A 15573-nucleotide genomic window follows, 5' to 3' on the forward strand; every position below is an offset into this window, starting at 1 on the left:
TGTCCATATTCAACTCTGAGTAATCCTTTTCTTGCATTAAGTGGGAAGGCTCCCTCTTCCTGGGCCTTTTCTTCTGTTTTCGTTCCAATAATTCTAATTGATATCTTAATGCCAAAAGACTGACATAAGTCAATGCAATTCCTGGGTCTTTCCATATCCATGCCCATGAAGAAGCATCGGGCCTCTGCATTAAACTAAAGATGTCGATCAATTTCAGTGTTCAGAGGCTGATGTCCCTAGCTTAACACATTTATACAGCTATCAGAATTTGGGATGTCATGACATAAACCAATGCAGTATATGCAATTCCTGTGATGGGCAGTTATAAATGTCTTCCGACTGCAGACTAAGTACAAAATGAAGCCACTGGCTTTCTTTTCTGCCACTATGAAGAAAACAGATGCACCACAATCAAAGAATGAGACTGCACAGAAAAATAACATTAATCAGTTGGCCTCAATGCAAGAGGAGGAAAATCCCCAAGCATCTGCTGATTAAAAAAAGAGCTTACTCGAATGCTGAAAAGTATTAGGGGAAACACAAAGAATGAACTGACTGATGATGCAAAATAGCATCACAAATTTCTCTGTAGAAACAGCAAAGAAACCAGTTTAATAAGATTCCCAGGCCAAAAACAACTAAGGGGTTATACACAATGGCAGCAGGACAAATGTCTAGTGCATATTTGTAAAAGCCTTCTAGACTTTTCTACATATTTTAAAAGAAATGCTCCAGTGTCAGTGCCATTAAACATCACCCACTTGTGGGGTTGATATATCATGTTTGTCTGTGGAGAAAAAGGCATCTCTCATAAAATATATGCTTTTACCCTTACATCATTCCTTTCAAAGAAATACAAGCTACAGGGTAAACATACTTGTTCTTCTGAAGCAGAAGGAGCCACTTGTTCAGCCTGATGATTATTTGGAAGATCCATGTTGCGTCTGGGACGCAAAGGTGCAAAGAATCGACTCCAGTTAATCACCCTACCCTGAAAACAAAGCAGACATGAACAATGACTATTTTCAAAAGCAAATCTGAAAGAAGGCAGCTTTCATAATAAGTACTTCTAGAATGGAACAATACTCTCTCTCATGACATCAAACACCACGGGGAAGAATTTATATATATACTATACTAAGCTATGGGGCTCATTTTCAAAGCACTTAGACTTACATAGCTCCATAGGTCATTTTCAAAAGAGAAAAACGTCCAAAAAGTGGCATAAATCTGCATTTGGACGTGTTTCTCACAAAAATGTGCAGATCGGTATTTTCAAAAACAATTTTTAGATGTTCTATGAAGTCCGTCAGAAGTGCGTTCAAATTACAAGGGGGCGGGTTAAGGGCAGGATCTGGGTGTTCCTCTTGGACTTTTTCAGCCATAAGCCGTAAAAACAACGTATGACCACCTCAACTTCCGGAAATCACTAAAGACCAACCTGTTCAAAAAGGCATACCCTACTGACCCAACTTAAATGCCTGAACCCAGCAACACAAGGAAACCAAAACTTATAATGGACACTATGATCACTATATAAATCCCTTCTCTACGATTCTCTAATTTGTCTGTAACACATTTATCTTATTGGCAATTACATCACCTTGTATTAGTTTCATCACCGGAGGTGGCTAATGCCTCACTGTACTATGTAAGCCACATTGAGCCTGCAAATAGGTGGGAAAATGTGGGGTACAAATGTAACAAATAAATAAATAAATGGAACAAAACAAAATGTCCAGGACTAAAACTAAGACATTTTGAGATAGACCCTTTTTTATAACGAATAAGGCACAAAAAGGTGCCCTAAATGGCCAGATGACCACTGGAGGGAATCAGGGATGACCTCCCCTTACTCCCCCAGTGGTCACTAACCCCCTCCCACCCCCAAGAATGCGATTAAAAACATTACTTGCCAGCCTCTATGCCAGAATCATATGTTATACTCAGGTCCATTAGAACAGCATGCAGGTCCTTGGAGTACTCTAGTGATGGGTGCAGTGTACAGCAGATGGGTGGACCCAGGTTCATACCTCCTCCTACCTGTTACACTTGTGATGGAAACTGTGAGCTCTCCAAAACTCACCAGAAACCCACTGTACATACATATAGGTGCCCCCTTCACCTGTAAGGGCTATGGTAGTGATGTACAGTTGGGGTAGTGGGTTTTGAAAAGCTCAGAAGACAAGATAAAGGAGCAATGGTGAGATGTGTACCTGGGAGCATTTTATGAAGTCCACTGCAGTGTCCCCTAGGGTGCCCAATTGCTGTCCTGGGATGTCAGGGGGACCAGTCTACTAAAAATGCTGGCTCCTCCTACGTCCCAATGGCTTGACTTTGGACGTTTTACACTTGGACGTTTTTTTCTCGAAAATGGCCAAAAATCAAGGACTTCAAAATCGCAAAAAGTCCAAATCACAGGATGTCCATGGTATTTTCGAACACAAAAGATGGACGTCCATCTTTTTCGAAAATTACCTTCTTCCCAGTTTGGAATTTGGACGTCTTTGTAAAACGTCCAAATTCTGACAGAGTTTCTTTCGAAAATACCCCTCTATATGTCTTTTATTGGTTTACAAGTTCTTTGTATGATTCATACAATTTTTATCTTCTCACCACTTGTCATTTTGTAAACCATTATTTCAACACTAGTAAAAAAGGCCCGTTTCTCAAAGAAATGAAACGGGCGCTAGCAAGGTTTTCCTCGGTGTGTGCATGTTTAAGAGAGTGTGTTTGAGAGTGACTGTGTGAGAGAGAGAGAGCGAATGTACGTGTGTGTGTGTGTGTGTGACAGAGAGAGAGTGAGACTAGGTGCGAGTGTGTCTGTGAGAGAGAGAGTGTGTGTGTGAGATTGAGAGTGTGTGCCAGGGGCCCCCCTCCCTCCCAGTTCCAGTGTTCTCCCTCCGTGTTCCAGGGTCGTCCCCCCCCCCCACCCTCCGTTCCTCCGAGTTCCAGGGTCGTCGTCCCCCCTCCCTCCCTCCGAGTTCCAGGGTCGTCCCCCTCCCTCCCTCAGAGTTTCACGGCCCCTCCCTCTGAGTTTCAGGGTCCTCCCTCCCTTCTTCCCTCTGAGTTTCAGGGTCCCCCTCCCAGTTCCAGGGTCCCCCCTCCTCCCAGTTCGTGTCCCCCTCCCTCCCAGTTCCAGGGTCATCGTCCCTCCCTTCCAGTTCCAAGCCCCTTCCCTCCGATTTTTAAAAGTCATCTTCACTTACCAAGTCAGGGTTATGGCGGCGGCCACCAGCAGTAAAACGCGTGCAGGCTCGGCCTTGCGGAAACAGGAAATGAGGGTGGGACCACAGCTGAGAGAGAGAGAAGGGCCGAGCCTGCACGTGTTTTACCGCTGCCAGGTTTGGCTCCAGCCAGACTTCAAAACACAACTTGCAAGTTTCAGTCAAATAGCAAAAGTGGCTTACCTCAGCCAGGTCACGATCACTGAACATCAGCAGGCGAACCCTTACACTACAGGGCAGCTTCTCTCCTCCGAGGTCTTCTGTATCAGGGTCTACCAGAACTGTTCTGGCTCAGGGAATTTAACGCCCTCCTGGCCTAAGCCCCACCCCTCTGACTCAGGCTCTGCCTCAGCAGACTAGTGCCGCCTACTGCAAGGTGGTTGAATTGTATCAACAGTGTATCAACTCTTCCCTATACCATCTATTCCCTCACACCCACAAATAATTTACCAAACATTTACATTGATAACAAAGACACATGGAAAGAAAACAATTTCTGCCTTTTTCTGAGTCAAATGAGCTATGTCTAGGTAAATCCATATTTTTTTGATCCAAAGAGAATTCAAATGCTTTCCTAAAGTAGAGGTGCATAATGTAGTTTATATCCTGTTCAAGGAAAAAAAACTAACAAAGTGTAGCCGTATCTTGGACCTCTAGAGTTCTGAGATCACTTCAAGACCGCAGAATGGTCATGCTCTTCAGCTTGGAAAACATACGGATGAGGGGAAATATGATTGAGGTCTACAAAATCCTGAGTGCTGTAGAATGAGTAGAAGTAAATTGATTTTTTACTCGTTCCAAAAGTACAAAGACTAGGGGACACTCAAGGAAGTTACATGGAAATAGTTACGCTCTGGAACTCTTTGCCAAAGGATGTGGTAACAGCGGTTAGCATACCTGGGTTTAAAAAAGGTTTGGACAAGTTCCTGGAAGTTGACAGTTTAACTCTCACTAACTTGCTAGACTGTCATTGAAATGCTTTGAAGCTTCACTTATATATACTATCAACTAAAACATTTGCTTATTTCCGATCTGACAAAGAAGGGCAACCGTCGAAAGCTAATCAAGAAATGTATTATGTCCAATAAAAAAAGGTATCATCTTATTTTCTTTTCCATGTTTTATTTTGTTTGATTTCTATTGATAACCTTTAAGAGTGGACTAACACGGCTACCACACCTCTCTACTTAGATTTAGATGGAACTCTTCTTGTATGACCAGCCAATGGCATACTACACATTCACCACTTGACTACTAGCGTTGCAGTTTTGAAATATAGATAGAACTTGTATTGCAATGCCAGCTAATAAATAACATAGGACAGAAGCACCACATCAGTACAGTACAACTTTATACATTTAAGGCTGATTAGGCATTTCCTTCATACAACATATGCAGGCTTATTTTTGAAAGAGAAGGGCGCCCATCTTTCGACACAAATCGCAAGATGGGCATCCTTCTCACAGGGTCGCCCAAATCGGCATAATAGAAAGCCAATTTTGGGCGTCTTCAACCGCTTTCCGTTTCAGGGACGATCAAAGTTCAAAGGGGCATGTCAGAAGTGTAGCGAAGGCAGGACTGGGGCGTGCCTAACACATGGGCGTCCTCAACTGATACTCGAAAAAAGAAGGGCGAACACTTGGATGATTTTACCTGGTCCTTTTTTCTTACGACCAAGCCACAAAAATGTGCCCTAAATGACCAGATGACCACCGGAGGGAATCAGGGATGACCTCCCCTTACTCCCCCAGTGGTCACTAACCCCCTCCCACCCTCAAAAAAAATATTTTCCAGCCTCTATGCCAGTCTCAAATATCATACCCAGCTCCATGACAGCAGTATGCAGGTCCCTGGAGCAGTTTTAGTGGGTGCAGTGCACTTCAGGCAGGCGGACCCAGGCCCATCCCCTCCCTACCTGTTACACTTGTGGTGGTAAATGTGAGCCCTTCAAAACCCACCACAAACCCATTGTACCCACATGTAGGAGCCCCCTTTCACCCATAAGGGCTATGGTAGTGGTGTACAGTTGTGGGGAGTGGATTTTGGGGGGGGGGGGGGTTGGGGGGCTCAGCACACAAGGTAAGGGAGCTATGCACCTGGGAGCAATTTCTGAAGTCCATTGCACCCTAGGGTGCTCGGTTGGTGTCTTGGCATGTCAGGGAGACCAGTGCACTACAAATGCTGGCTCCTCCCATGACCAAATGGCTTGGATTTGGTCGTTTCTGAGATGGGCATCCTCGGTTTCCATTATCGCTGAAAATCGGGGACGACCATCTCTAAGGTTGACTTAAATTTTGCGATTTGGGCGCCCCCAACCGTATTATCGAAACAAAAGGTAGATGCCCATCTTGTTTTGATAATACGGGTTTCCCCGCCCCTTCGCCGGGACGTCCTGCGAGGACGTCCTCAGGAAAACTTGGGTGCCCCTTTTGGTTATGCCCCTCATGGTGTTCCACATAATCATGGGTTTAATAACCAATTATAGCCTCATAATTCATTGTTTTTGAATTCAGTGTTAAGGAATAATAAATGCCTACGGAATGTGCAGGTTACCCTCTTCTTCCAAACTCAATGTATATTTTTCCTAAGCACGCACATGGATCACTCCTTTATATTTGTCGCTAATATGGTGGTCTATTACTGTGTTTCATTATAAATTTCTGTCATCATGAATAATCTGTTTTGTGTCACTGACGAACTGCCAAAAACATTCAAACCTTCTTCAGTCAGTCCTCGACCACTTTGAGGGCTGTTTAACCTTATGCATTATCCAGCTTCTCCTAGTTGCAATTAGGCAGTTGATGGAGTAGCACCGGTGTAATTTCATTGCTGTCTCATCTAACCCCAACATCATTGACGGCATACTGGACATATGTCTTCCTTTTGCCATCTTCCTCTCGGACACTGTCTTCACTATTTCAGGGTATTCACTCAATACTATGATTTCTATTTCCTTGTCTGCTCCAATGGAGCAAGTACATCTACCAGAAGCGTACATGTCAGAAGCGCTTCAAGCAACATAAGTGAATGGAAAACTGCATTCCACCCTAGTAACACTGGATTTTTTCATCCACATTTTTTCTTATAAGGGCAGGTATCAGAACAGTTATTTCAAATTGTTCTGGTTACAACCCAATTATGCTTATGAGTACTTCTACTCAGTCTGACATCAGCACCATGAGTGTTCACATCATGTTTGGTCACATCTGTGGCCCATCTTCATGAGAATGGAATAGATGTTTTTCCATTTTTTGAACGACAGGTGAATTTTATGCCAAGTTTTCATGGATATCTTTCATGTCTTCCAGAGTAAGGTGGGTCTCCTACACACTAGTTTTTTCTAGAAAACACTGCTTGCTCACATTTTAACGCAGCGCAACAATGGGGGTATATGGAAACTTCCCTCATCACCCTGTTTCTTGGTGTGCAATTACCACTCTCAATCATGCAGACCATATCTCACTACTCCCTCATATTCTAACTGTGTTTAATATGACTACCATTGTCTTTCTCCTATTATTGAGCTATATGATGATATTACATGCTTTTAAATAATACTGGATGGCATATTGGACATGGCATATTGGACATAGCATATGTTCCAAGGTGTGCAAGTGATGAAGCAAATATATGGCTTCATCATATTCATACTAAGGTCCATTCAATAGGCTCTCTGTATTTTCCGTAATTTAGTAACTCACATATTCTTATGTCCAAATGGACAATTGGTTTTTGCCAAATATTATCTCAATAAGCAAGGGGTACCACAACCTTTGAACTGTCACGGCATCGTTCTTCCTGGACATTCAACTCTCTAGTGGATTCTTTGAGCGCAAAATTGTAATAGCATGAATGGTCATTCAGAACCACAATTCTACTTTCTTAATATAAAGTCATATTCACTCATTCATTCATTTAAATATTTATACACCGCTTAGGCCTAAGTGGTGTACAATTTCATTTTACATGTATCTGACTGTAGTCCATTTTGCTTTGGCAGTATATTTCTATTATCCTGGGATCAGGAACTTCTATATCTCTTCTCTCCAGTTCCTCTCATTGCAAGCATATTTTCATAATGCAACTCGAGACCTAGAATGCATATTTCTCATTACTTTGTTTTGGGCTCCGAATGTGTGGTTCTCAGTGTTAGTTCTTTTTCACGGCTTTGTGTCAGCCGTTTTTTCTTGCCAGAACTACTGGATCTCATTCCATAACCCCAAGACACTATTCTCCATTCGAGTTTTCTATTTCATTATATGAATTTGGCCCATCAATCAATTATATGACTTGATCCTGACTTTTCTCCAGCGGTATCTCATTTTCTTTCGACTGCACTGGCTGTTTAATTTTGAATGCCTCTGAGTATCCTTCTGGTGTGTGTGGCATTATTTGTTTTCTAATTTCTGAAGGTGTTTGCTCACATTCCTATAGTTCGTCAATTCGTTACAATCTGGTTTATACAAAAGTTCTCTCCTTTCTGACCCCAGCTGACCTCTAGACATAGCTTGGGAACTCAATTTAGAGTTGCCTGCTTTTATGGATGCTCCTTTTGCACACATATTAATAACAAGGTAAACTATAAGCCTAGGTCACGGGTTTTTAGTATGAATTCATTTCACCAGGCCTATCCAATCACCTGTCTTGTTATATCTCACTCAGAGGAAACAATTTATAGAGGCAGTGAGTCCAAACACCGTGTTTGTGCACTGCAGGTGCTACTTCACTAAGAAGCATTATCGCATCTTTTTAATGATAAAGAACTTCTTAGCACACATCTGAACTTTTTGCCTCAGATCGTATATCTTTTTTCATTTGGACAGGTATATTATCCTTCCAGTATTGGACTATTTCCTCCTACTAGTATGCGTCAGAGACGGTTCTATATAGTGGACTTTCCTTGAAACCTTTGTATACATTTGGCTCTTAATGAGTCCTCTGACCACCTGCTTCAGTTCTCTCTGTCTTTCTTTCATTTAACACCACAAAGAAAAAAAATCCTCAACCAGCCACAAGGTGTAAGCCGTCTAAAGAGAGAAACCACATCTTTTGTGTACTTCGGAAGGTTCTACATGAAAGCTTCTAGTTGAGAGAGCCCCATCATGGCTGCTAAGCCAGGACAACCTCCCCAACCTATCTGGCAGATTGTCTCATCCTGGTTTCATTGTTATCCAGCAAATACCTAAGATGGTGAAGTTAGGATCTTGGAACATAGGAGGCATTTCTACCCCTATTAAACGTTCTAAGATCCAGTGGCATAGCAAGGGCGGGGCGGTGGGGGCGGTCCGCCCCGCGTGTCAGCGGGTGGGTGGGTGCTCCGTCGTCTCCTGCCACCACCCTGCCTTTTTTTTTAATCCATGCACCGACGCAGGCAGCGCCTCGCGTCTGCCCTGCATGTGCTGTGAAGAAGAAAATCGCGTCCTGGCGTCGTCGGGCCTTCCCTCGCTTTGTCCTGCCCTCGAGGAAATAGGAAGTTACCTCAGAAGAGGGCGGGACAAAGCGAGGGAAGGCCCGACGCCAGTGACGCGATTTTCTTCTTCACACCACACGCAGGGCAGACGCGAGGTGCTGCCTGCGTTGCTGCATGGATTAAAAAAAAGGCAGGGTGGTGGCAGGAGAAGAGGGCTCTGTCGGCTCTAAACGGAGGGGGGACGGGGATGGGATGGGACCGGTTCGGGGGGGAGAGCTCAGAGGGGAGAAGGGGATTGGGGAGGGTGAGGGAGCCTAGATGGGTGGTCAGAGGGGAGAAGGGGATTGGGGAGGGGTGGGGGAGCTCAGAGGGGTGGTCAGAGGGGAGAAGGGGACTGGGGAGGGTGGGGGAGCTCAGAGGGGTGCTCAGAGGGCAGAAGGGGATTGGGGAGGGGTGGGGGAACTCAGAGGGGAGAAGAGGAGTGGGGGTGCTCAGAGGGGAGAAGGGGACTGGGGAGGGGAGTGCTCAGAGGGGAGAAGGGGTCTAAAGCTGGAACTGGGGTCTGACAAGGGGGCAGGAGGGAAAATGGGTCCATGCCTGGGGCAGGTGGGAGAATGGGTCTGGGGCTGAAAAGGGGGGATGCAAGGCATGTGGTGGATGAATGGGGGCTGAAAAGAGGGGGCAGAGAGAGAGAGGGGACAGACCCTGGATGGAAGGGGGGCGTGTGAGGGAGGGTAGACCCTGGATGGATGGGAGAGGGAGGGCAGACGGATTGAAGGGGAAGAGATAAAGGGCAGATGGTGGGTGGAAGGGGGAGAGAGAAAGAGGGCAGACTGGGGCAAATGGTGGATGGAAGTGGCAGAGATAGAGGGCAGATGCGGATGGAAGAGAGAGAGACAGGGCAGATGTTGATGGAAGGGGGAGGGAGAGATGGCAGACTGGGGCAGATGGTGGCTGGAAGGGGCAGAAATAGAGGGCAGATGTGGATGGAAGGGAGAGAGAGGGCAGACAGTGGCTGGAAGGGGCAGAGAGAGAGGGCAGACAGTGGATGGAAGGGAAATTAGAGAGGGCAGACACTGGATGGCAGAGAGAGAGCGAAGGCAGATGCTGGATGGAAGGAAGACAGTGAAAAGAAGATGAGGAAAGCAGAAACCAGAGACAACAAACTGTAAATAAAATATATATATTTATTTTTTTGCTTTAGGATATAGTATTGTAGCTGTGTTAATAAATTTTTATAAATAGAACATGTAAATAAGGTAATCTTTTTATTGGACTAATTTTAATACATTTTGACTTAACTTTCAGAGAACAAAACCCCCTTCCTCAGGTCAGGATAGGATACTGTAGCAGTACTATACTGTATTGACCTGAGGAAGGAGATTTTGGCCTCTGGATGCTAAATGTATTAGTCCAATAAAATGGTATTATTTTATTTTCTGTATTTGTTTTATTTCTATTTGTTAATTTGTAAAGTGGTGATTTGTATTAGTTTTTTCAAATTTACATCTGCTATCTTTATATTTTTGCACAGTACTAGGGGACATTTTCTGTTTCTGTGGTGTTGCATTGTATGCAGAGTCTGGCATCGGGGGTTCAGTTTAATTTTTGTCTAAATAGAAAGTTTATGATTACTTATTCTATAGTGGATTAGGGTGCATCTGTGTTTGTGAAAAAGACATGGCTTTCGGTTGGCATTGACTGTGCAGGATTGATGATCTGTACTAATCTGTCTGTTTTCGTTTTACAATAGGTGAATTGATGTTCTAGTGCTCACTGTAGTGTTTAAGATGCTTTCCTTTTCCTTGTGTGACTTGTACAAATTACTGCTTATGGTATGGTAGAATTGCTCTATAGGTCCTGAGTGTTTTGTATTCTTGGTATGCCTAGTACTGGATTTGGGGGGGATGTTAAAAAATGACCGGCCCCGGGTGTCAACTACCCTAGCTACGCCACTGCTAAGATCCTTCAAACTTTGAAGCGAAATAAAACCAACATAGCATTATCTCAGGAAACACATCTTAGCTCCCAAGAACACACACAAAAAAATGGTGGGTGAAAGAATGTGTGCAATCTTGTGCTCAAAATAAAAAGGCAGGTGTAGCGGTGTTATTTCATAAAAGGTTGGCCTATATTATTCACAAAACTTTCAAAGACAGATTCATAACCTACTACTAACTATATAAAATGATCTCATGCAATTTTTTTTGCAGGATTCAAGCAGGGAATATGGGTATTCTGCGGTGAGTTCCTAATGACAATTTGCTTGCAGGTCCATCAGTTCACAGGACTCATGAGATTCTAAGCGTCCTGTGCAGAATAAAAATTACCGCCAAGATGCATAGAAAGAGAAATATGACCAAGCAAAGGATGTTGTATTCTTTTTACTTTCCTTACAGTAGTGGCTCCTAAACCTGGCCCCTGATCCTGCTGATTTTCTCAGGATATCTCCAAAGACTATGTAAGAGATGTGGAGGGGCATTTTCGATATGACGTCTAAGTCCATCCCAAATCCGAATAGGAAAGAAGGTTATTTTCGAAAGAGAAAAACATCTATCTTTTGTTTTCGAAAATATGGTTGCGAACAACGTTTTGTGATTTGGACATTTTGTTTTTGGAAAACCAAAATACGAAAGTGCAAAACCCCTACGAGAGAAACTACACTGGCTACCACTCAAAGAACACATCACATTCAAAGTATGTACCCTAGTACATAAAATCATCCACGGCGAGGCCCCAGCTTACGTGTCTAACCTGATTGACCTACCACCCAGGAATGCCAAAAGATCATCTCGCACATTCCTTAATCTTCATTTCCCAAATTGCAAAGGCCTAAAATATACACTAATGCACGCATCAACCTTTTCCTATATGAGCACGTAATTCTGGAACGTATTGCCACGTAACTTAAAAGCAACCTATGAACTGACCAACTTCCGAAAATCTCTTCGACAAAACATACCACAAAGACCAAAACATGTGAAATCCACACATATATCTAATAAGCAATGCTAAGAATGACTTACACTACATCACTATCATGTTCTCCATTACCATGCAACCCAATATACTTCTGTAACACTAAATGTCTACTCTCCTTCATTTCCACTATCCACGATATATTGTAAGCCACATTGAGCCTGCAAAGAGGTGGGATAATGTGGGATACAAATGCAATAAATAAATAAAAAACCTAAAAAAACGTCCAAGTGCAAAACGCACAAAATTAAGCCATTGGGATGTAGGAGGAGCCGGCATTTTTAAGAGACTGGTCCCCCTGACATCCCAGGACAGCAACAGGGCACCCTAGGGGGCACTGCAGTAGACTTCATAACATGCCCCCAGGTACACATCTCACCACTGCTCCCTTACCTTCTGTGCTGAGCCCCCCAAAACCCACTATCCACAACTGTACACTACTACCATAGCCCTTACGGGTGAAGGGGACATCTATATGTGGGTACAGTGGGTTTCTGGTGAATTTTGGAGGGCTCACAGTTTCCTCCACAAGTGTAACAGGTAGGGGGAGGTAGGAGCCTGGGTCCACCTGTCTGCAGTGCACTGCACCCAGCACTAGACTACTTCAGGGATCTGAAAGCTGTTCTAATGGACACGAGTATAACATCTGAGGCTGGCAAGTAATGTTTTTCATCATATTTTGGGGGTGGGGGGGGGGTGGGAGGGGGTTATTGTCCACTGGGGGAACAGGTCTAGCTCAAAATCTTAGTTTTAGTCCTGGATGTTTTTGTTTTGTTCCATTATGGCTGAAAAATGTCTAAGTCTTAGGAACACCCATGTCCCTGCCTGAACACACCTCTGATACATCCCCTTGATATTTGGACGTACTTCTGACTGACTTCATAGAAAAATATCTAGAAATGGGTTTTGAAAATACTGATTTGGACGTGTTTGTGAGAAAAACGTCCAAATGCTGCTTTATGCCACTTTTTAGATGTTTTTCTGTTTCGAAAATGAGCCCGATAATCTATTTGCACACATTGGAGACCCAGTAAACATACATTTATTTTATGCCTATACATTGTGGATATCCTGAAAACCCCACTGGCTGTGGGACAAGAGGGCAGGTTCACTATTTTATGCGTAAGCACTGTACATCCTAATAGTTTTACACATACCGTGACAGGAATGAACCTCACTCCTAAGCCATGATCTCGGTCTCTCATATTTACTGCTAACACTCGCCATTGTACTTTCATTGTGCCAAAGAGAGCTTCAGTTTGGAGTTCATAAGATGTAAAATGTATAGGCAACTTATCCAGGTGCTCTTGGAAGTCCTTTTTGATCAAACCTGTGGCATCCAAAATGATGGGAAATATTTCTGTATCTTTCTAGCACATCTTCTTGGTCTCGAACATTTTCTGGAAGAGTTTTTTCTCTTCCTTCAAAAATTCTGTTGCTTTCTTCCCTTTTGGTACCAATGGATTTTCAACCATTCCTTCTACTTGTCACAGTGGCGTTTCGAGAGGCACTGACACCAGGGGTGGATCGCCGATGCGCCCCGCCCCCCCGGGTGCAGCCTGACCCCCCCCCCCCCCCCGGCGAAGGGATACCCCCCACCCCGGCGAAAGAACCCCCGGGTGCACACCTGTTCCGGGGCAGAGGAAGCATGGAAACGAACGACGCTGACCGGCGCGTGGCACCCCCCCCAGCGGCGTGCACCCGGGGCGGACCGCCCCCATCGCCCCCCCCCCCTTGGTACGCCACTGACTTGTCAGAATGCTTGTCCAAGTTTAATGATAGAACTGAATTCTGGAAGTTGTGTACTGGGATCTGATACCATTAGGTAAGCCTGGAGGCCTATGAAAGTAGCTCAATAGGTGTAATCTATTTCTAGGAGACCTATCCCTCCTTCAGATCTAGGAATATTGTGATGGGCCTCTAGTGGCCACAGGCCCACTCCACAAGATTTCCTCTCACTAGGTCTCTATCCGGATTCGGTTAGTCGATAGCTCTGGGGACTCCTGTAATACTGACTGGAACCTGTCCTCAGTGTGTAGTCATTAGCATCCAAAGGCCCACCTCTCCTGATCTCCCCTTTCACTGGGGCACTCTGCCTGGACTCCCGCAGCTGATACCTCTATAGCCAATAGCTTAAACCAGCAGCACTCAACCAATAGGCACTCAAGCTTTGCCTCTAGGAAAGAGCTCCAAGGCAACTCTTATGTGTTGAGGCCCCCTTGGGGTGTTTGTCTTGTATCACAAGCTCACCACCCAGGTTCACAAGAGCTCTGCCTCTAAGAAAAGCTCAGAGACAATTCTTCTCTCTAGGATGCTGTAGTCTCTATCTCAACCTTTGGGCTCCTCTTTATCTTTAGCATGACCTCCCTCCACACCCCGCTTCTTAGGGTAAACTCCTTCTCTTCCCTCTGGGTAAGCAATGCCTCTGTGTCTCTTTCCTTATTCAGGTTTGTTTGATTGGGAAAACATTCCTATTTAGAGAGTTCTGGGGCATATGCAAATTAGGCACATTATCATACTCAGCCACATGCAAAATGCTTTACCAACAACTTTGGATAAATGCCAACCTAAAGTCTTTCACACCCTCTTTTCCAGGTCTCTTACAGTCACTGGTTGGACTGAGTCCCTCTTCATAGAGCACAGGGGTCTCAATCTAACAGCCTCCTTCCCCGGACAGGACTTTTTACTCTCACTCTGATTTTACAGTCCTGTCCTCCACCCCATGGCTGTTAGTCCAGTTCAACTAGTATTCAGTTCCCTCTGGCCCAATGTTCCTTTCACATTGGCTTCCTTAGCAACACATCAAGTTAAGTACCTTCTTGCTCCTGCTTTATGGAGGTCCCTTTTCTTTTTCTGTCAGTTCCCTTCACTTCTGGCTTCCCGGAGGTCCCTTGGCCAGCTCCAGAAGATTTCAGCCTCAGCTCCTCCTGAAGGTCTCCTTCTGTTCAGGTCCCTCCCTCCTTTCTCTTCTTGGAGGGTGCTCTTTATAGGGCGGCTAATACTCCCCACCTCTTTAGGCCCCTCCCCCTGATTCCAGAAAGGTCCAGGACCAGAACCCTCTCCACCTTTCCACTGCCAATTCTGAGAGCTCCCCCTGGTGGCCTTTTCAGGGGGGGCAGGTCCTATACCCTGAGCACCCCCTAGCTGTCCCTTCAGGTCATTACATGGACATACCTCTTTGGGCTCCCTCTAGTGACCAGTTCTGGCATTTAAAGGTTTTCACTAGACAAGTGCCCTCTGGTGGTCTCCTCAGGGTAGGGCAGTCCTGTATTTATCACACATTAGACCAGCACCCTCTGGTAGCCTCCTCAGGGTAGGGCAGTCCTGTGTTTATCACAAATATACAGTGTAGGCAAACACTGATTCTTAAAGATGCATTCATGGACTAGAAGTAATTTTCTCATTCGCACATCTAGTTTTTTCAAGGTCTTTAAGAGGCCAGTCTACAATACCAAAGCTAAATGAGAGTGCAGGAAGTACCAGTTGATTAATAGCCTGTATCTTATTCCATGATGTTAATGCACTCTTCAATATCATCTCCTATAATATTCTTTACTGATATTTTTCTCTCAGCGATTTCTTTTTGATAGTTGTTCCTTCCTCCACATCTAAATGTTTATATACACCTTCCCATTCAAATTCCTTTATCTCACAGTCATCAGTCAGAGAAATACTTTCAGTGTTGCCCAACTTTCCCCTAAGGAAAGTCACCTTAACACACTTGTCCAGCCCAAAAGTCATCTTGATGTCATCTGAAAAGTGTTTTACCATTCAAATTGTTCCGCAAATTACTGGTTCCTTTCTATTGGAGTCTTGAAGTGTTTCTGTAATGCATCCTCACTATTGCTCATCTTTGACCAGAAATAGGAAACTCTGATCCCTGAGTTGGATTTTCAACATATCCAGCTATAAGAAGCAAATGTATCTCATGCACATTCACCGTTGATATCTGAAATT

At 44.4% G+C, this 15573-nt stretch overlaps 1 protein-coding gene across 1 annotated transcript in view; it reads right to left on the minus strand.

The window, feature by feature from the left end:
* Positions 1–15573, minus strand: part of UBAC2 (UBA domain containing 2) — a 482592-nt gene that overhangs the window by 54295 nt on the left and 412724 nt on the right. Inside the window, exon 8 of the mRNA XM_030201351.1 lies at positions 878–991. Coding sequence (XP_030057211.1) covers positions 878–991 — 114 coding nt within the window. The remainder of the gene's footprint in view (positions 1–877; positions 992–15573) is intronic.

The sequence above is a fragment of the Microcaecilia unicolor genome, chromosome 4 (assembly GCF_901765095.1).
Source record: "Microcaecilia unicolor chromosome 4, aMicUni1.1, whole genome shotgun sequence".
NCBI lineage: Eukaryota > Metazoa > Chordata > Amphibia > Gymnophiona > Siphonopidae > Microcaecilia > Microcaecilia unicolor.